The following is a 23,155-nucleotide window of genomic DNA, read 5'->3' as shown; positions in this document are numbered from 1 at the left end:
TGTATGTATATATATACATACAGATATATGCAAGTGAATCATAATAGCGTGGCTTTTTAAGTGTTTTCAACAGCATTCAATGTTCTTTTTCAAAAGGAAACATTCTGTTTTAGAATATTTTTGTTTTATGAAGAGAAACTTATGTCTGATATTATTGAGAGGCCTTTCATATTATCATTTTGATTAATTTAAAAGTTCAAATCGATATGCTACTCCTTACATTAAATCATTATGTTATAACATACTTAAAATAATGGAAAGGCATCTGGAATTTATATTTGGCATGTAAAATAGCTGAAAAAAAAAATGTTTTATTTGCATGTTTTATTGTAAATTAATAAGATATGTTCTAGAACTTCCTTTTTAGTAATTTTAGCTAAAATAGAAACATGTTGCTTTAGATTTAACTTATATGAGTAAATGTGTTGCATGTTGATATGATCATATTATTACAGTAAAAGACACTTTGTGAAGAAGAACTCAGAACAGCTGTTCTTCATGTTTAAAAAATATTATATTCTCTCCTTCTAAAAATGACATTCAGTAAATTAAAGAATTCAACAAAGCAATGAAATCCTTTTGTTACTACAAGGAATTCAAAATTTTGTTTATACGCTTGAATTACAATGTCCAACTAATCTTTTTATTCTTATCTGCACTCAGTGTTTGTCAACAGTCTGCTATTGTTTGAATGATAGATGGTAAATGTATAACTTTTTTACCTTACCTTCAAATAATTTCCTTTGAATTAATAGATAAAAGTCTCTCATTAAAAACCTAATGTCATGCTTTTTGAATAAGCATAAAACTTCACCAAATAACCTTAATTTGTAAAACCTTGCTTCCATTAAAATTTTTAATACTTAAGACAATTATGCCTTTAACAGATTTGTTTAAAAAATTAATACTTCAGTTTGGCTTAAAATTTAATGCATTTTAATTTTACCTGTAATTTTTTACAAACATATGTAATAAATCTTTTAATATTGACCATTTAGTATAAAGTAACAAAGTATTCCTAGTTTTTAAAAATTTAGAGATTTGCATACAAAATTGTGAGATATACATATGACAACAGAAAACAAACTTTATGCCCTATATATATATATATTACAGCATGTTAAGAAAGTTTATTGAATTTATAATTTTATTGTGAAACACTATGAAACAAATAATATGCTAATTAAAATACAGAAGTAAAAATAATTTATTACTTAATTCATAAACTTTACACAAAAACCTGAAAAAAGAATTAATTAAAAAATAACACAATATAACATTTCATAAAAATTCGTTTCGACTGCTTGTTAAAAATGAATGGTTTTTCCTCTTTGCACATGTAAACGTCTCCTAAATAAAGAAAAAACATTTCTTTTAAAATCATAATCATGCTCTTAAAAAAAAGCTTATAAAAATAATGTTAATAGATGTTTTAAACATGTACTTATAATCATATTTCTTTATAATATCTTGAGTAATTAAGAACAGCTTAAATTCTTTAAAAAATTGGATTACAATGATCCGTCTCATTACAACAAGCTACCTCATTCAATCACTTTTTAAATTTAACCAGCATTCTCTATAATTTGAATTTCTCTCATTCTCATTGTTGTTCTTGCAACTTCTTAGGCCTCAGATCATACATAAATAATTAGAAAAGGTGAATATGCTGCTGATATGGCAAAATTGCACAGTGAATGGCAGTTGGTATTTGCTTTCAGTATCATAGATCATTTTTTGTATTAGGCTGACATAATATTCAACAATTAGAAGAGAAAGGTTCAACGAGGCCTTTAGTGTGCAAAAATTTGGCTTTGTTAGTATGACGAAAACAATCATTATGTCGATAAATCCATTTTAAAATCTTAAGGTGTTCCTTTTCTGAATGCATTAAAAAGGGGAAAATTATGCAAATATTTTTTAAATTTTCAGAATCTGTTTATAAAGCTGGGTGGGGTGGAATATGCAACGCAATACAGTAATTACGAAGATCATTGCTCATGGTAGTACAAACGGAAAGGTTATAACTTGCATACTGTATAAGACGACACAAATTGCAGTTATAGATGCATTAAATGCTTTAGCAGTGGACAATAATAAGAGTGAAATTCAAGGTATAGGGAAGTAGGAATGAAAATTATTATAATCAGATACTGAAGTCAAAAGTCGTTAATTCGGACACCCATAATCCGGAATGATCTATAATCCAGACCTCAAAGCTACAAACTTTTTGCGCATGTGTCGCATGGGCGTTTATGTGTGCGCGTAAGACCTTTACGGCTGCGAATATGCGTGCACATAAAACGTTTACACATGCGCGTTTAATGTATAACAGACGGTATAAGCTAAGCTAAAATTATCTAATTCTATCTTTTGCAGACTGTTAGAGCAATTTTATAAAAGCAAGCTTGAACTTTCGATTATATCAAATAGAATTTCCGATATATATTTGCTAATATGTAAAGGTATGTGAGTATGAAAAAAAAATGTAGTATAATGTACTAAAGTGAAAGTATGTTTCGAAATCTGTTTATCACTTTCACGCTGCTCGGCGGGGGGAACGCCGCGGCGCGCAATGAATTGGAAGTTGATCTGTCAGCACTATCCTTATCTTCAAGGCAGATTTTTTATTTTATTTGTCTTATAATTCCTTACTAAATGTAGTATTTCATCTCGATGTACTCCGTCTTTGATATGACTTAAAACAAGTTTCTCGTCATTATAATTCGCTTCCGATAGTGAAGAAAGTAACAGAGGTTATTGGAAACGAAAAAATTTCGATTGACAAATTAGTCGGTATTCTCGACACAGCAATTATAGGACTTGAAGAGCGGAACTTTGTAACTAAACAAGAAATTATGTCTGTTTAATAGAATTAAAGAGAAAGTATTATCACATGAAATGAAGCAACTTAAACAACTTACATTGAAAGAAATGTTTAATAAAGTAAACAAATAAATATTAAGCTTTTTCTTTTTGTAAATTTTAATACTTTTTAGATCATAATTGTTCTTTATTTCATAAATTACGGTTTCATATTTTTAATTTTGTAATTTCTGCATGCCATATTACCAGATTTAAACTGATGATCTATAATCCGGAATCGCCGAAGTCCCGACGAGTCCGGATTAACAACTTTTGACTGTATATCCTTAATTAAAAAAGGTCTTTCTATCTTACTCTTTGTTTTGCAATTCTACTTATTTTTTCACTCTCCGCTTGAATCTGATATCAGTTGATAACGTCTTTTTATACAAAAATAATCCCTTCACTTTCTTTGGCCTCCATCATGCATCGTCACACACCAGTAAAGGTTGATCTAATAACATCTCACAATTAATCCTTTCACTGAATCTAAAATATACGCATCCTCCGAACTTTGTTTTCAAAAAAGACACTAATCAGCATTTTATCTAATGCATTCAAGTGCTTTTTTTTTAAATACATTCTCAAATAATTAACTCTCTCCTTCTCTGAATATTCACTCCCCGGCAAAAACCCCCACCTCAATTCATTTCACTAACCATGCATTCCCCACATCTCTTATCCCTTCTCGCTCGCTTGAAAAAAAACTTTCAACCAGACAACTCGATAACCAAACACACTCAGCCCTCGGGAAAAAAATTGTGCTAGAAAAGACACTCAAAAAACTCATGTCAAGATGTGCAAGAAAAGACATTTTATATACTACTCAGGATCTTGTTGCAATCTTTACATTCATAACGCCATAGACGCTCCTTCAACTTTCAGCAATATCTATAGCAAAGGCTGGCCGGATCTCACCATTACTACAAACAATGCAATTTCCTTAATTCAAAAATGTGAAGTAGTAGACACAGAAAGCTGCTCTGACCACAAATTTGTCCACTTTCACATCAACACAGTCATTTCAACTATCATCTTATAGCGTTACAGACTACATGGCAGCAAACTACACATTCTTAAAAGACTTCTGTCTGAAACTCTTACCACTGAAGAATCACGCCTGCAAAGTTGCTCCAACCAAATGCAGCTTGATACTTTCACACAGAGTCTCATAAAAATTTTGCAGCGGTGCTGCGACTTTACACTCCCAAGCAGAACGGTAAAAAAATTCCAAGAGGTCCTATGGTGGTCAAGAAATTTACGCCAACAGAGACAGAAATCACGAGCTCTACGAAGAGGAATTGCCAAAACAACTGAAGATTCCAAAAAAGGCCCATATTCTCTCCGTTTACAGATAAGAAAGGGCTAATTATAAGCGCAACATCCTTACCACCAAGACAAATAGCTGGAGGAAATTTTGTACTGAAAATACGTATCCATTTGGCATCTTACCTAAGCTGTATGCAGAAAACTATCAGAGAGGATATCTCTACTCCGTTAACACGAGATGGCATCTCCTTTACATACCAGGAGATTCGACAAGTTTTCTGCAAGTTACCTAAGGAAAAAGCACCGGCCTCTTGATGGTTTGGATTTTAATATTCTCAATATATTAGCATATGTTAGCTCAGCATATAGCTCTCGTCCCTCGTTCTTCCTGCAATATTTTAAAGGGCTGTTTAAACACCAACTGTTCCCTAAATCAATCTTTCAAAACAGGTCAAGTGGTTTTCTTCCTTAAAAAACACACAGAACCACAGGACCCATGCTTCCTACGTCCCATCTGTCTACTTCTAGAGCTTTAGGTAAGGTGCACGAAAAACTCTTAGTACAATGTCTTGCTTACCACTTTCAAGTCACCAACTTCATCAGCCCAATTCAATATGGTTTTCGACCAAGACTGTACACTACAAGCTCTGGAGGAGATATGCCGCAACATTGAATTCAACACGACGCAACAGCTCCACACAGCCTTCCTCTCAATCGATCTCAAAAGTGCCTTCAACATGATTTGGTGGCCTGCCATCAAGCAAGCGCTCAGAATGGCCCACAAACCTTTATCATACATTTGCCAATTACCTCAGACCACACTTTAGGCCCACAGCCAAGGTATAACAACCAAAGTATAACAACGAGGCTGCCCCCAGGTTTCATGTGCGGGCCCTATACTTTGGAACACAACTTTTAATTCTATTTTAGCTGCTAAATGGCCAGAGTATGTACACCTTATTGCATATGCTAACGATGTGGCATTTCTCGTGAAAGGACGAACTAGAGCAAAGAAGCACAAACATCTGCAGTCAGTTTACAGCCCTGTGTCATAATCTAAAACTCAAGATTTCTGCAGACGTCAACTGCCTTGATAATTCCTATGCCGCTTACTAACCCCACACGAAAACCGTGCATCATGCTTGAGAGGAAGAGCATCAAGATCATCCCAGAATTAAAATTCTTGGGATAAAGGTCTGACATGGATCCCACACTTGCATTACTTAAGAACTAAAACTGAAGCTATTGCACGGAAGGCTCGCCAATTTCAAGGCACGACATGGGGACAAAACCCCTACAAAATTCTTTACACCACTTTTATTGAGAAGTTCATCCTTTATGCAGATATCATTTGGGCTCAGCTAATGAGGGGCCGATTACAAAAACAACTGCTCGCTATCCAACGGCCGTTTGCTCTTAACCTGCACAAGGCATACAGGACAGCAACCACTAATGCCGTCATTGTCCTCGCAGGACTGATTCCTCTTTATATTCGAGCAGAACAGGAAGCTGCCTATACCAGGATCATTCAGCTAAGACGGGATGCCAGTTTTCATAACATAACATTCAGCCCAGTAGAGTATGAATGCCCTATCAACCCCACGCTCACGCACCCAGGGCGGGAGGGCTTGTGCTTACATGTTGAGACCTGTGGAGAAACAGCAATCGGCACCATCAATACATACAAGAAGCAGACCTTACCATCTTTACAGGTGGCTCCAAGACCTCCGATGGAGTAGGCAGCGCCTTTGTACATTTCGATGGCGCACATATAATTCATGCTTGGAAAGGTTATCTACAATCCTGGAACAGTGTTTTCCAGGCAGAAGCATTAGGCACAACAGGGGCTATTGAATACGCTCTGGCTTCACCCCCTCCTTCACCACTATTTACTCAGACAGTATGTTCACTCTTCTGGCAGTCATAAATCATAACCACTCCTCTCTACTCAACATACAGCATCTTCTGCAAAGCAATGCCCATACACATACACTAGTATGGGTCAGAGCACACGCAGGTCTGATAGGCAATGAAGCAGCCGACAAACTTGTCAAAGAGGCAAGTAGCAACATAAACGTAGAGGAAATCAATATTCTGGCACTTCCCTCTTACCTGAAAAAGGAGCTCCTTCAAAAAGCTACCCTAAAATGGCAAGAAGAAGGGGACTTACCGGAAGACGTACATTCGATTTCTTCCTTACTTTCTCACGGACCGTTTCATATTTATGTCCTTCACTTTGGCATTTCTGAAAATGCAACCTGCGTCTGCGGAGCAGAAGGCTCCCCAGACCACCAGTCTATCAATGCCCTCTCACCAATGCCACTCACCTACGCCAGTGCTTCAACGACTCACAGACGCTCTATTACACTAAATCGTGTGACTGTGCATAAGATATGTCAGACTAATTATCATGATTACAGCCTTGGGACAGTACATCTGCCAGGTCCATATAAGGCTTTCTCTTGCTCAGCTGTCTCTTTCCCATTTCACTACTTATTTTTTTAAGTCTTTTTTACTTATATACTTTATATTGTGCTATTTATTTATTTTATTACTTTTATACTTTATGTTCTCTGTTATATTTACAGCACCTAACCCTTGTAAGGCCATGTTTCTCATCCAACTCCTTTAACTCTTCGATAAGCACTGTATAGTGAGGGACGAGGAGCATACACCTGCTTACCTCTGGTAGCTGCCAGGTGAACCAGTTTTCCATCACCTGTCACCTGCCCAGTGCTTCTCTTACATCATAAAAATTTTCCATCCCTAAATTTTGTAGCTAGTTACTTCTCCAAAGTCTAAGAATTTTGCCGTCCCTGAATTCTGTCCGAGCAGTTTGACTGCCCCGGTTTCACATTTGGTGGAGGCCTTGTTGCCCGGTTCTCCAAAAATTGCATATATCGAGCGTTTCAATGAAAATTCCAGAATGGATGTTAATGGCAAACCATTTTAGTGGATGGCACCTGTATACTGTTACAAGTATAGGATGGTCATAAAAAAGTTCCTCGATATATGAATTCCTAACTGCCTATCCGGTCACTCAATCTACATAAAATTTCAGATACTATTATTTGTTGGTATGATTCAAGATTCCGATGATTTAAAACTTTAGATCTCTCACAATTATGGTTACAGTGGAGAACTTATCGAAATTTTCAAAAGTCGCATGCGTCAAACTTTTGAGTGGAAATTCCGAAAAGGATATCACTGGAAAATCATTTTAAGGAATGACACTCTTATGCTATTACAAGTATATGCATCATTTAAAATTTCAGTTACAGTTTATGCTTTAAAAACCGTTTGCTTGGTGCAAGATGGAGATGACTTTTCCCGAAAAAGAAAAAAATTAATTATTGGCAATCACTTGGTAAAATATAAATTTGATTCAGATGCTATTGTTTTCATATTGTTTGTTTATGATTGCAATGCTTTATTCCTGACTTCTTTCATTATGCCTGAACTGAGAGGCCCACCAGCGGCCGAGCGGTAAAGTCGCTGGACACTGGTAGTTCAGTCCGAGGGTCGAATCATTCAAACGGGCTGGCTGCATGGGAGTTTAGTGGTTTTTCCCATGTGTATACGAGCCAGTTCACCTTAGAAAATCCTTCACGAAGGCATCACTCCCCTTAGGCAGATAGCTTTCGAGGCTTTTCCCTAATCACATAAACCAAACTTGGACTCAGAAAAGACAAATGGAACTTCGCTTCAAAAGTTTAACATATCTAGTTTCTTGAAAACAGATCAAGCGAAAAATCATCATCTTGTTTAGGTTCATGGAAATTAGCACGGTCTCTTAAAATGATGTAATAAATTTTTCGTTACAATGCAATGCGAAATGATGCTCAACATTCGTTCTTCTTCAAAAAATTCATGATCATTTTGCCTCAAGAAAACTATTTTTCAAGTTAACAGCTTAAATTGCAACTGAAATTTCTATTGATATATTAGTTTTAATAGTATAGGGCTGTTACTGAAAAATTTTGCCATTAATATCCATTTTAAAATTTTTCAAGACTTTTGAAAGTCTTGAGCACGACTTTTAGTTCACCCTGTATAATCGAGGGTCCAGGGTTTTGCAGTGTTTTTAGATCCCAACCTGCATGTTCTCATGAATAAATACAAATTAGCAAAATATAGTCTCTCGTATTTCTGGGGTTTCCGGGCAATGCAGATACTTTAAAACAGCACTTGGGAATTTACCATAGCGAAAACACTCAAGCAGTATTTCATTTGGTAAGAAATCGAATCTAAATTAAAATGCCAACGTTTCACATCTTAATTTACTTAGAAACTAACGAGACAAAAACATGGGGAATTTTTTAATCTAAATTTGGTATCCAAATTTAAAGTACATTTTAAAAATTAAGATCTCTCCCTTAAATTTACTTTTACTTAATTTACGTTTTAAGGAATATTTGAACAATACAAGGTCTATGATCTGAGGTAATTGGAACCATAACCACGAGGAAATGGAAAATCGAAAATTCTATTGGTGAAAATTAATTTAAAATCTTTTTAACTTTTTTTCAACTAGATTTTCTGGAATTGTTTATTACAAATTATAAAATTAGTACGTAATTACTACATTTAAAATTTAAAAAAGTCTTTTAATAGAAAATATAATTTGTTTCTTACACTTAAGCAAAAGTGTAAGAAACAAATTATATTTTCTATTAAAAGTCATTCTATTAAAAGTTTGCGATTAGTCAGCAAAAAGGCATTAAGGACACAGCTATATGTGTACTCGGTTCTCGAAATAATGGTTTCTTATGCAATAAGGTTACAAATGAGAGGAATAGGACCCGATCCACCTGGTCTAAAAATAGACTTTACGATCGTATTTGGGTCGCCTCTAAGTTCCACACAAAATAAGGAATCCCACCACATAAACCAAACTCAAGGTAAACTCATAGATATTTTCTCCCTCCTTTCTGCATTCCTTCGTGGTGTAATGGCAGCACACTCGGCGCGTATTCGAGAGGTCCAGGTTCGAGTTCCGGCGACGGCATGGTTCATTCTTAATATCTCCTACTTCAAAAAAGCCTAGAAACTCTACAGTGGGGCCCGATTTAAAGGGTAGAGGAGTAGGATTCTTCTTCACCAGGACTTGGCAATAGGCCCTCTAATCCTGAGTCGCCTTTTAAGAACTATGTATTTTCTCCCTCCTTTCTGCATACTTTCCTGGTGTAATGACAGCACACTCTGTGCGTAATCCAGAGGTCCAGGTTTAAATCCTGGGAAAAGTGTAGAGTCATTAGGATTTTCGAAGTCGGAAACACGAAAAATGAGTAGTACCCTCATCTGGACTCAAACCTTGACCTCTAGAATATGCGCCGAAAGTGCTAACCGTTACACCACGAAGACATGCAAAACGAGGAAAAAAATACCTTATAATAGCATTGCTCATTTTTCACATCTCCTGCTTTTAAAATGACCTAACTCTTCAATGCAATATCTATAAATATATCGTGTATATTTTTCGTGATACAAACATCTGAACATCAGCTTTACAATTATATCAAATCGTTACAATCAAGTTGAATAAATTCCTTAAAAACACATGCTCCACGTCTATGCAATAACTTTGTCTATAATATGTTAATTTTATGCTCTATTTGTTTAACTGATGATATTTAATTGCTAATTAGGTGTCATTACCACAGCATATGTAGTCTAAATGTTGTACTGTGCTAAATGCGTGACTTATGCTTGCTTGGTACGGTTGTAACTTTATAATAAAATTTTGAGTTTATGACAAAGTGGCATCGTGGAAGACAATGAAGGTGTTGAATTGTACTTAAACTATTAAAATATCTGATTTTTACCCTTACGGAATCTATGTGTCAAAGAGTTAGTTCTGAAAATCATGTGGTTGAAATGCAGGCATTTTGAAAGAAACTAGTACTTTGGAAGAATCTTTTCCAGTACAAACAAAGCGCCTTTTTCTATACAACTCCGAACAATATGCAAATGAAAGATTTCCTTTACGTCTATCTTTTGGAAATACACAAAAGATTATTAGTCCAAAGGTGAAATTTGCCCAGAAGTTCTATTAATTTCGTTTTGGCATTTTGCATTGATTCAATATAGACGGCGAATCATTTTTAAATTATTACCACAAATATTAGAGTCCTGTTGTAGGATTCTCCACTGAGTAATTCCAAGTTACTGTTGAAAGTGAGAAATCTTAAGAACTGACAAGCGAATAATCGCTTGAGTTCGTGTGACAGGAAACAACAAGATAAAAGGGTAAAATAACCCTCTAGTATCCCAATCAAGTGTAATAGAACTCCGTCTTGGAGTTGTACAATAAAGCCAACACTTGGGCTTAAACTTAAAAAACTAAGAATTAAACTAAACTAATCTTAACTAAAGATATATAGGCGAAGTTATCAAAATTCTAACTTCGCGGTTATATACCGTCCTTCCTCATTAACATTCAGACGTGATTCTAAAACTATGTTCTGGCCAGAAGTGGTAAGTTGAAATTAAGAATCGATAGGAAAGGAAGTTTAACTCAAAATTTAACTGTTACTAAAATTAACACAATCCTTACACTGTATTATATTTAAAAAAATTAAATAATGTAGAAGCAACATAAATGTATGTAAGTTTTTCGCATTGTGATAAAACAACGGTACCTATATCCATCCAATTTTGAATAACGTCTCCACCTGAATATGGGCCTCACGAAGCCCCCCATATTTGGAATTTATTTTATTATCTATTTCATATTTTTAAAAACATTTATGAGTTTTTGATTAAGAAACTCAACAATTTCAAAGCGAGCAATGACAACACTGTACCCCCTACCCTCCCCCCCTTAAAAACAAATTTTTTTTTTCTCCAGCCTGCGAGACTGTGTATCGAAAATTCTAAAGATATGCTGTTTTAAATATTTTGTGATATTACTGTTGAATTGAATTTTATGGTTCAAACGCGAAGAACATTATATTGAATAAATAAAGGTAATATACAAAAAAAAAAAAAAAAAAAAAAAAAAGAAGAAGAAGAAGAAGAAGCCCGTTTAGTCGTAATAAAAAAATATTTTATTTTATTTGTTTTGATTACTACCTTAATTTGACTTAGTAGTATGCCGATAAATATGTATTAGGAAAAAAACTGATTTCTTATTATTTGTTGGTACGCTACGATTACGTCCTTCCTCATATTTCTTGATTTAAGCCATACATTTATTAATTCTTAAATAATTTTTGGTTTCTTCCTATACACTCTAAATTTCAGATATTATAAGTGATGAAATAAATACCGTAGAGACATTAGGATTTTTTTAAAGCAGGAAAGATGATAATTAGCAACCGCCTTCGCGGAGAATCGAACCACGAACCTCTGGAATTCCAGCCCAGCATGCAGAACCACTACACCATGAAGGCGTGCTAGGAAAGTGGAAGAAATACCTTATATACTCACCTTTTTGATGGCCAACTGGGGATTTTAGGAAACCCAGACGCCAAATCCTGGGTATGGTTAATCATCATCCTTGACCCTTTTAGTTCAGGTGCCACAGTAGTGACATTAGGTATTTTTTTTGGAAGCAGGAAAGATGAAAAATTAGCAACGCCTTCGCCGGGAATCGAACCACGAAACTCTGGAATAACGGTCCAGTATGCAGAACCACAACACCAGGAGGCACGCTAGGAAAATGGGAGAAATACCTTATAATACAATATACGCTTTCAAGAGAAAATTGATAAAATTAACCGTTTGAAGTTGTCGTGTGTTTAACACAGGTTAATCAGCTTGAAAGTACTTAACACGTGGTTATTGATTGAATGACCACATTCAAGCAGATTTGTACATATTCAACACGTATATTAATATTATTATACTAACAATTATATTATCTTTTACATATATAAGCGGCTAAGGTGTGTATTGTCGATAGTTTATTGTAGCCACTTGAAAAAATGAGTGCGGAAATTACCATTTCCGCAGTTTTTAATAATATCTCGGCAGATTAAAGTCGTAAAAAGATGAGAGCGGTATCGATGGATTCGGAGAAACTTTTGGAATTCGAGGATATGCATCTCGAATTTCAACTCGGCGTTTTTCCGTAGATATTCGAGAAAAAAGAATTTGGCACGTAGCCAAATCCCTCTAATAGGCAAAAACCCAAGAAAGTGGATAATGTAGGGAATTAGTTCATAATTAAAATCTCGGCTAATTAAAGTCCCAAGAACACGCGAATGCTCAAAATGGCGTGCCCCAGACCTGCAGAATCCAACAGTGCGCTTTGTTAAGCCCGGGAGCCAGCCGTTTCGGAGGAGATGATGTTACTTCACCCCATATATATATACAGCTTAAGTGTCTGTTTGTCGCCGCTAGTTTATTGATTGCTTGTGTTATTGTACTAGCCAATGGGGTGAAGTTGCCACAGCACAGGGTTGCCGTTTCAACTGAGACGCAGACAATTTAATGTAAAACTTGCCTTTGCTATGTCCATCAGTAAGTCTCAGGGCAAAATGCTTAAGCGTGTTGGCATTTTTTACCTGAGCCTGCATTTGGACACTGTCAACTTTATGTTGCCTGTTCAAGAGTTCATGAAAGATCGGACGTAAAATTAAAAATAATGGATGGTCCTCTACAAGGCGAGTTTATAACTGATGGAAAGATCTACACAAGAAATGTTGTGTACAAAGAGATCTTTGGCATGTGAATTAACATTTCATTATTTAAATCACCTTTATTTATTGGGCTAGCGGTGGCTGTTAAGAAATGTACGGCCAGTGGTTTCCTTCATTGCACTCTAAGCAATTAAGCAAGTAGAAGGAGGAAACCCCGTGGGGCAGTAAGCAAAGGGGCGTCCTCGCCACCTGCCCTGGGTAATTCTGTTTAAATTAGCAGACACCTTTGCACAAATCATTTTAATTACAATTCATAATATCTTAAATGGGGGTCATTTTGTATGACCACCGAGCTTTCTAGTAAATATATAATACACTTGCAAATATTTAGCACATGGTTGTTCATTAAATAACAACGTGTTAAGTACATTCAAGTAGATTTGTATATTTAACACTTACATTAACATTATATGTATAACAAGTATTTTGATATTATTATATTAACGAGCATATTAGAAATATTTAATACATTTATAAGTATTTCACACGTGGTCATTCATAGAAGACATTAAAAAAAATGTGGAGGTAAATTAGTAATTCATTTAGTGATTTTGGGGGGCATGGGACTCTCGATTGAGAACTAGTCCTTCCTTTTAAACGTTGTAATTTAGAAATTGTTTAATTGGTATAAAAATTTTTTTCTCGGCATACTATTTCATAAATTTCAGGTATCAGCATATCATTCCAGAAAAAGTCCGTTTTTATGTCAAATTGCATTAATCAAAATTCCAGTACCAATACATGACATAAATACTTGTAAAATACGTCTCCTGTCATTTATTTTTTCTTTAGGTAGATATCTGTTTTGTAATAACACATGTATCTATGAATATTTATGCATCTTTATTGCTTAATAGTGTATGGAATGTACTTTATTGACCATTACCTTTTGAATTTCTGTGCCTGACAGTGAAAGATTCAGGCTGTTGTGAAAAGATAGATTTTCGAGTATGGACAAAGAATATGAAAGGGAGTCCAATTCAAATTCTGTGGTATAGCTTATGTGGCTGATAAGGTATTTCCTCAAGGGATTAATTGCTCTACCGTTTACACAAAAGCTTTTCATTTTACTAGTAGGGGCGAGGGAATTTTCAGTTGTTTCCTTGCGCAATAGCGTGTATGAGCTGGGCTTATTACAATTTACAGCAAATATACGTGAAATAAAAATGATCTCTTTCTATTGGTTAGCACATCACTCAGATATGTATATAATCTCAGGTGATTTTATTGGCATATTTCATTTGAATGCTACGCATAGACTTGCTAGTTTCGCAGTCTTGAGCTCCGGAGATATTTGTGTGCTGTGGATATTGTAAGAAAAACTAAAAATAGGACATTAAATAAATTTTCTGATAAAATATAAGAATATCAGTTTAAAAAACTGCATATTACCAACAAAATACAGACCTGTCTAAATCACAATCTATATTCAATAAACAAAAAAATAAATATAAACAGTATGTATGGTAAAGTTACGTAGGTAAGTTGAAAAATAAGTTTCCCCTGTCGACTGTGGTCAGAGTTGTGTATGAAAGTCAAAAAATAGAATGAGACATTAAAGATATGACATACCTTTATTTTATTATTCTCGTACGAGTACGTTGAGACATTTGTCATATCGCTTGATAAGCTTAAACGACGGAGCTCCTCTGATTCAGGATCCACGTTTTCAGCTTCCCCTAAAAATATAATGCATAAATATTTTCCCGAATGAATAATGCATAAAACGCATTTCCTTAAAATTACGATATATATACTCAATTGCTTGATAAATTCATAAAAAATTTTCATTTTTATTGCATTTCGAAAACATATTTTTAAAAAATGTTTAAATTATCAGTGATTCAGGTATTAGCATATAGTTATTACATTTTTAATTCAAGGTGCAATTATTTACCATAAGCACAAATCTTGATTACAGTAAAAGTATTAAATTTGAAAAATATGCATTTATTTCACCTGCAAATTTATAAAAATTTCAGGTAAACACTTACACAATATTTCTAAATATGGAAATTAAAATTCAGATTTAGTCAATTTTTAACATGTATCTTGAACTTGATCTAATGTTAACCATCTCATATACAGTTTACTAACGACGAAGTTTTCATCATGAAACTTGCTGTATAAGCAAATACACACAGACACAGATATTGCTTTAAATTTATTCTACCTCACCACATGCGAAGCTTACATTAAAAACTGTAAAAGGCAATATTGCCAGTCCCTGCGACATGGCTGTCAACACAAACTTGGCTTTAAAACTTTGCAAGTGCAATATATAACCAAGCTTTAACAGAGGCAGGTATCTACTAATAGGTATTCAGAATCTGAACCTACCACCAATTAAGTTTACCTTAAGTTTTGCAAGGAACTCTTATGTAAGGAAGAAGCTATTAGCGAAGTGATAAACTGGATGGCAGGCCGTCCACCTTAATTCAAACACTCATACAGTTAAAATTATTTCTATAACTTACACTAAACAGCTTGCCACTCAAATCTGGCCAGTTTTTAGAATGAGCGAGCATCCTGACGAAATGAGGAGCTGATCTTTGGAATATGGTAACAGGTAGTTTTGCGACATTTTGGTAAGGCGATAAATGTTACTAGCTAGGACTTTAGCAGTATACATGGATAAAGTCAAGAGTGAGCGCAATGCCATTTTTGTGCAATTCTGGATGATTTTTTTTAAGTGAAAATGGGTTGACGTGTACATGGATACAGTGTATGTGCAATTCTTAAAAACGTGGCAAGCAGTGGGCGATTCTGCACTTTCTCCCAATTTCGCACCTAATCTTCATCATGATTAAGCACTTTTGTTCCATAAAAGTTCTAGCATAAGCGTAATTCGCCTAGCAGATTGTTGGAAAAAAATTTTGAGTAAAAAAAAGCCTTTACTTCGTGAAAACAAAATGGTGTCCCCCCAAAAAAACTAGCAGGTTGCTGTAGCAGTGTTGGTCACCAAATTTTCGCCAAAAAATCACCAAGTTACCATAATCCGAAGATTAACCAAATGAGGAAATGGGGAAGAATATATTTGAATCAACTTAATTATTGAAACTCAAACATAATGCCACTTCCTTTCTTTTTCTTTTTACAAACACAATTGTCTCAAATATTCCTTTAAAAATTAGAACAATATTATTATAATAAATAAAATATGTATTTTACAATAATGCAAAATTGTTAATAAGATTCCCAAATTATTAATGTGCAAATCAGATGATCTGCTAAGCTTTCGCAGGGGCTGGCAGAAAGTAGATATTTATCACTAGTAAATACTGAGCAGAAAGCTTCAAGCAAAGCTATTTAAATTTAAAATATATGCATATATCTATATAGTATATTATCTTCTAATAGTATTTTTAAAGTCAATTGAATTTTAATCATGAAATATAGAAACGTAATTTTTTTAAATGAAAGTTAATAAACCACCTGCCATTCATTAAAAAAATAATTAATAAATGCAAAGGTGTTTCGTCATTTACTCAAGTAAAAAGAATGATGCCAAACTGTCAATTCGAGTTTCAGCCAATCTTGTGATTTGCATTTTAGTTCAAATTAGTGACTTTAAAGAATTCATCATGAATGTAGCAGTTTCGTTAATTTTATTAACTTTTCAGCAATTTAAAAATATTATTTCTAAATTGAGTAGTGGTAATAAAATTTTTCTGCTATATTAAGTAGCATTAAAAAGTTTTTCAAAATTACTCATTACTTATGATGTCAAACTTATTATAAAAACAAAATACAAAGTAGTTTGACTACATACGTTTTTCGAGATTGATAGATTAAATCACGGATATTATTATGCCAACTATCGGGAAATGCTTTGATCGATTTGAATTCTTTAAAATGAAGATTTAACTTAGTTTCTTCTAGAATTCATGTTTTAGAAAACAAAGGCTGCATTGGCTTCTAATAATAGCAAATTTGGATTTAGAGTGAGATAGTCAGCAGTGGAGGTGAGTGTTGGCGAGAAACAATGCCATTCTTTAACAAGTTTTACCCATCTCCATATTGAAGTATAGTCGGAATCATTTGAGTTATTATCATCATAATGGTGCGAGCTGGCATGTCACAACTATGTCTGTAGTAGACAGTGTGATCATACAAATTTTCCTTTGGGATGACCTTGTAGTTATATTTCAGAATGGATACAGTTGCTAACATTCTCGAACCAGTAGGTTTTTTGATGTCAACCAATTCATGTAAATCTTTATACATGAACTTACCCATTCTCTTGGATAATAAAAAAATTTCAACGATACCTGCTTCTCTATTATAGCCTCAATCTAGTTACACAACAATTTCTCAACCACTGTAATTCTGCCCAATCTTTTTTGGTATGATTGTCCTCTTCTTCATTTGGGCACATTTCATGATAGCCTTTCCATATTTTATACTTCACTATCCTATTTAGTATTGGAATAGATAACTTTCATATGGACAAATTATTTTCAACTTTTCTTCTCAGTCAACTGTAGTTTTATAGATGTATTTGGTACAGTGAAAAGTCGTTAATTCGGACACCCATAATCCGGACATCAAAGCTACAAACTTTCTGCGCACGCGTCGCGTTCACGCATGCGCACAGGTGTTTAAGAGTGCGCCTAAGACCTTTACGGCTGCGAATATGTTTGTACGCATGTGCGTTTAATGTGTAACGGAGGTATAAGCTATGCTAAAATTATCTAATTCAGTTAATGTTGCAGATTGCATTGTTCCTTAATCTTCGAATTGGATCCGGCTTATTATTTTTTGCAGACTGTTAGAGCAATTTCATAAAAGTAAGCTTGAACTTTCGATTATGTCAAATAGAATTTCCAATATATATTTACTAATATGCAATTTGTATCTACAAAGCGAAAGTATGTTTTGAAATCCGAAATCTGTTTATCAAATTCACGCTGCGGATTGGAAGTTGATCTGTCAGCACTATCCTTATCTTCAGAGCAGATGTTTTTATTTTATTTGGCTTATAATTCCTTACTAAGTGTAGTATTTCATCTCGATGTACTCCGTCTTTGATATGATTTAAATCGGGTTCTTCATCATTATAATTCGCTTCTGATAGTGAAGAAAGTTACCCAGAGGTTATTGAAAACGAAAACATTTCGATTGACAAATTAGTCGGTTTCTCAACACAGCAATTATAGGACTTGAACAGCGGAAGTTTGTAACTAAACAAGAAATTATGTCTGTTTAATAGAATTAAAGAGAAAGTATTATCACATGAAATGAAGCAACTTACATCGAAAGAAATCTTTAATAAAGTAAACAAATAAATATTACGCTTTTTCTTTTGTAAATTTTGATACCCTTTAGATCATAATTGTTCTTTATTTCATAAATTACAATTTCATATTTTTAATTTTGTAATTTCTGCATGCCATCTTACCAGATTTAAACTGATGATCTATAATCCGGAAAAATCAACAAACCGGAATCGCCGAAGTCCCGATGAGTCCGGATTAACGACTTTTGACTGTATTTCATTTCGAATACATTTCAGGAGTAAATTAACAAAGAATACAAACGGTAAAAAACAAGTAATTAAAGTAAGCTCTCGGATATTCTTTGAATGCAAGAAGAAAGAAAAATTGTTTATGGGATCCTTATTTCTTAACAGCTGGTCTCAGTTTGAATATATGGCTTTTGTGCCCTCATGAAACTGCTAAGTTATGTACATTGATGTAAATTGAATGATATGCAAGTTGGAGAAGATTACTGTAATTAATGTGTGGTCTTGATTGTTGTCTCATATTTATTCATAAGATTATTACATGCTTTTAATAAATAATCAGATTGCATTTTAATACTGAGTTTGCAGCCATTTGCAATATGTAATAAGCATTAGCTTGAAGGAAACTACATATCAATTTGTTTACAAATTTCCTTTATTTGTTTTAGTTTTATCATGATATCGAAACTACATTTTGGAATTCCCGTGATGGAAATATTACTTCAGTTTTAGTTTAAAAATGACCAGTGAACATGTGTTATTTTGCATTCTAGTATAATTCATTTCATCTTTGGAACTTGTTTTTAATTTAAACTGAATGATTTTATTTTTGTACATTTTAACATTTTAAGGTAAAATGTAAAAGTACTTAGTATTTAAATTGTCTGTTCATTAAAATAAAAATTAAATTCATAATGGCATAATTCATGATAAAATGTTTTATAGCACAAGTTGAATTAAGTATCTTAGGTAGAAGATATATAATTTAACATCAGATTTGAAGTACAAACATATTATTACTTAACATCCTAAAGGTTAATTTTATTTATAATTTTTCTACAATTAAAATGCTTTCCTTTGCCTTAAGCACTTTTATCTAAATATTAAGGATCTTGAAATTAGAGAGATACATCGATTTAGTTCCCGACAACAATTTGTTGTCTTAAAATAATGACAAGGTCTTATGCAACATAGTTATTATACCTATTCCAAAATCAGTAAGCTGATTTTCAAATTAAGCACATGCATATTAAAAGCTAATAAACATATAATGCCAAAATTCTATTAAATAGACCATCTACTCTAAATTTTAGTTTTACAGTGTTACGATGCATACTGTGTATAAACCTGCACTTTTCAAGAAAAATTTTGCTCTTGTACTCATGCATTTTAGAAATATGAAAAAAGCTCACTTTCACCAACATCTGTTTTGCTACAGCTGTCAGGTTGTTCAGCCTGCATGTGAAGAGATAAATTCTTCCCATTAACATTGGAAGCCTTAGTTTCTTCTCTAGATTCTGATAACTTTTCCTTGAGCGACTTAACTGAAAAATAAATGCATAATTAAGTATATTTATACATAGACTGCTAAATCTTGATATAATAATCCTCAAAGAAGTAAAAATGATCAACATAAAATGCAGATATACACATAACTAAAATAATGCTCAAAAGATAATTGCAGTCAGTCATGTTTAATAGCAAAACAATTTCAATGGGATGACAAGACTATTTCCAGCTTTTGCCACTAACAGGAAGTGAAATTCACAATCAGGTTTGAGGGGTTCAAACAATCCTATAAGATGAAACAAACGTGTTTCTATGGTGCTGTGTAAATAGATTTTTTTAGTTCAAGTTAAACAAATGACACATAATGCAATAATAAACAAAAACACCAGATCTCACCTTATCTGGGACTATGAGTTATGAAAACTGAGAAATGAAAAAGTTAAGACTTCGGCAGGCTCTGATTGAATTTAAGCCTTAGCAATATTTGTACAGAATTTACAATCAAATGCAGTATCACAAACGTTTCTTTCTATGTAATAACAATGATGTATTTAATGCTGTAGCATAACCAAGACTTAATGTAGTATTATACAGTACTGTCTCCCTCCTTCTAGTATGCTTTTGTGGTGCAACGGTAGCACATTTGGTGCATATTCGAGAAGTAAAGGTTTGAGTCCCAGTGAAGGGATTGCATATTTTTGACGTCTCTTGCTTCAAAATAACCTAATATTTCTATAGAATATGCAGCACTAAACTTTCTTTAAATCCGATAATAAGGATTTTGTTTGGTAATATTCAAGACGGAATGTAGATAAAGCACTTGGATATTAAACAATCATGGATTATCAGAATTGTACGGTAAAAATTTTATCTGTTTGAAATTTATCAAAATTGACAGATGAGTTTGTCTCGAAACCTAACTCGGCAAATGAAAATCAAGAATTCAAAACATTTTGAATTTTTCTGTTGCAAATCTCAGCCCTGATCAACATTTAATTATTTTTGCTTTTGCACTACTGCTTTTGCATATAGACCATTAGCATATCCTGAGAAAAGGCTTTGAAGCACAATTTTACAAAATATCCAGCATAAATAATACCCAAGATTGCACAATAAATGGGACCACTTCATTTAATGATACTCCATCATAAAAATGCTCACACCTTGTTGCATGTCAACCACTGTTCAAAAAGACAGAATATTGTGTGGGCATCTCTGCGTGAAAAAGTGCCTGTAGCCTTATGGAGAAAAATTTATAATTTGAAAAAATTATAAGGGAGCAGACATATTAATCCTGAAGGAGAATTATTCAACTTATTTCTCAATTTTGCTTTACTAATTCAGGAGGGAAGAAACAAATCCACATCACCTTCACATAAAAATGAATTTGCATAAAACCATTCGAACTTTTATGAAAAGCCTTGCACTGTCATAAGTACATGCTTGTGCCTTCATAAACTATAATGGCTTTAAAGGTGCTTTGACACCATTACAATTATTTTTCTTCTATTTTTTTTTTTTTTTCTTTTTTAATTTACTATATTAAGATAATACTGGCTGATAAAATTTTTTAAGTTGTTTATATGAAACCCTTCCTATCATTCTATTTAATTTTTTAGAGCATTTTTAAGAGACAAGATTTCAAAGAATTCATTTTTAAGTTGTTTAGATGTTACATAAAATCTGAAATTCACAGGTATTGGTCTCAAAAGTAACTTTTATTTGTAAATAAATCAAAACCTAGGATACACGGAATTATTCCTAAAATACTGCAGGATGATTTAATGGACAGGAAATGGCCAATTACATCACTAATGAAAAACAATTTTTAAATTTTCATCTCTGGATGAAGTAATCACTATTAATCATAATGAAGCATTTCACTGATTTTAACCGTTTTAAATCTAATATGACTGACTTCACAATTTTCAGATGAATCTATCGACATTCATGATAGTAATTACATCAAAATTGTAATGCAAAACAATAATACTTTGAAGCCTCTGTAATAAGATAACCAAGAGTTGTAGTTGATTTTAGCCCTAAGTAAAAGTGTGCTAAGCTTAGGGAACTGACATTCAGTGCCAATATTAGTTTATCCTCCAAGACATATTTGCTGCATTTAGAGATGGTCTACAAAAGTTTATCCCTATGAACGAATTTACTATATATTCCTTATAGACATTACTATTTATTAGCTCAGCACTTTTTACTATAACATTTGACTTACTTATAATAATAACTAAACCTTTTATGCAAAATTACAAAATTAAAAATTTGTATCTGCAAGGAAATTCAAAGTTTGCAATAATTTTTGGAGTTCTCAGCATTGGACAGTTTAGATTAGCTATTTGAATACAACAAAGCACACAATCAGGCCTGAGAAGTTTAAACAATTCTATAAGCAGATGAAACTAAGGGAAGGGATGCCTTTGTGCAGGAGCATACAGAGACAGATAGCGGAATGTCCAGACCTCTGAGCCAGGAGGGACACTGAAGAACCATTAAGTTTTTAAGAATATGTACCTATTACATGGGAATATAAAAAAGGACAAAGTGGTGTATTTAAAACATTAAACTTTATTGTGGAAGTGAATTTTCAAAGCTTGTATTTGGCATTAAAGACTTTTTTCACAGTGTTTGTTTCAGCTGCTTCTTTCAAAAGAAGCTTTTTTAAGTTGATTAAAATTTATGCTCGATCAATAATGAGCAATGTAAGACTTAATGGTTTGTCACACTCTACTGAAAATGCAGTAGCTAAAAACGTTAATTTTGATGAAGCTATAAAAATATTTTAAGAATTCAAAGCTCGCAAAAAGTAGTTTTAGCTTTTTTATACAGAGAAAATTAAAAATAATTTTCTAAAACATCAAAAATGGCAAAATAATACCATCTTTTAAATATATGTTTGTCTGCTAGATGCACGTTCATCTTTTCTTTAGTCTTAAGATTTTTTGTTTTCCAAATCAATTAATTTATTTGAATTAATTAATTTGAATTAATTAATTTATTTGAATTATTAAATAAATACTAATTTTATATTTCAGTTGACATTTTGTATGGTAATCATTTCAATAAGGAGGATTTCCCGTCCTGGGCCTCAATAGCTGTACGTCTGCATGCCTGAGAATGATCCCAAGTTTGAAATCCCACTACTTAACGGTCTTAAGCACTCGGACATTCGTACAGATGTCAAGTTCAGCTACATTTCTATATTAATTAAACATATCTGTTTTCGACTTTTATGTTTTAATTCGAGGTGCAGATTGGTAGTTGAGAAAAAAACAAGATGGGAGATTTATATGCTGTTCTGTTATCAGGACCGGGTCAAGAAATTTATGTATGTATGCATGTACGGATATGTTTCATGTATGTATGTATATGTGCATGTACCACCCTGTATTACTTTAGGCTTTGTATCTGTGCACACATACATGCACATGTGCATATATATACACTTCTGAATCCAGTCTTGATAACAGAAAAGTACCGATAATTACACCATTGTTAATGATAAACTGTTATATATTAGCAAAAATTTTTAATTAATTACAAGTTACGCTTTAAAAAACACATGCCTTCATATAAAATCTTTAGACGAAAATCACACTGAAATGAAATG

General features: G+C 33.3%; 1 protein-coding gene across 4 annotated transcripts in view; it reads right to left on the bottom strand.

The window, feature by feature from the left end:
- Positions 1–1,189: 1,189 nt before the first annotated feature.
- The window catches only part of LOC118187279 (uncharacterized), a 39,428-nt gene continuing 17,462 nt past the window's right edge, over positions 1,190–23,155 (bottom strand). For 2 of the 4 annotated variants that reach the window (XM_085827110.1, XM_085827111.1), the window contains exons 3-6: positions 19,437–19,568; positions 14,352–14,458; positions 11,566–11,789; positions 1,190–1,350 (exon numbers count right to left, since the gene is read on the bottom strand). In XM_085827110.1, the coding sequence (XP_085683236.1) occupies positions 1,308–1,350; positions 11,566–11,789; positions 14,352–14,458; positions 19,437–19,485 (423 nt within the window). In that variant the 5' untranslated portion in view covers positions 19,486–19,568 and the 3' untranslated portion in view covers positions 1,190–1,307. Of the gene's footprint in view, positions 1,351–11,565; positions 11,790–14,351; positions 14,459–19,436; positions 19,569–23,155 lie in introns of those variants that run through there. The other 2 variants (XR_015044118.1, XR_015044117.1) reach the window with 2 other exon arrangements.

The sequence above is a fragment of the Stegodyphus dumicola genome, chromosome 11, assembly GCF_044657685.1.
Source record: "Stegodyphus dumicola isolate Sdum_Otavi_A_Nest chromosome 11, ASM4465768v1".
NCBI classification, from domain to species: Eukaryota; Metazoa; Arthropoda; class Arachnida; order Araneae; family Eresidae; genus Stegodyphus; species Stegodyphus dumicola.
Note: the sequence above shows the minus strand (reverse complement) of the source record. Positions and strands in the feature narration are given on the sequence as shown.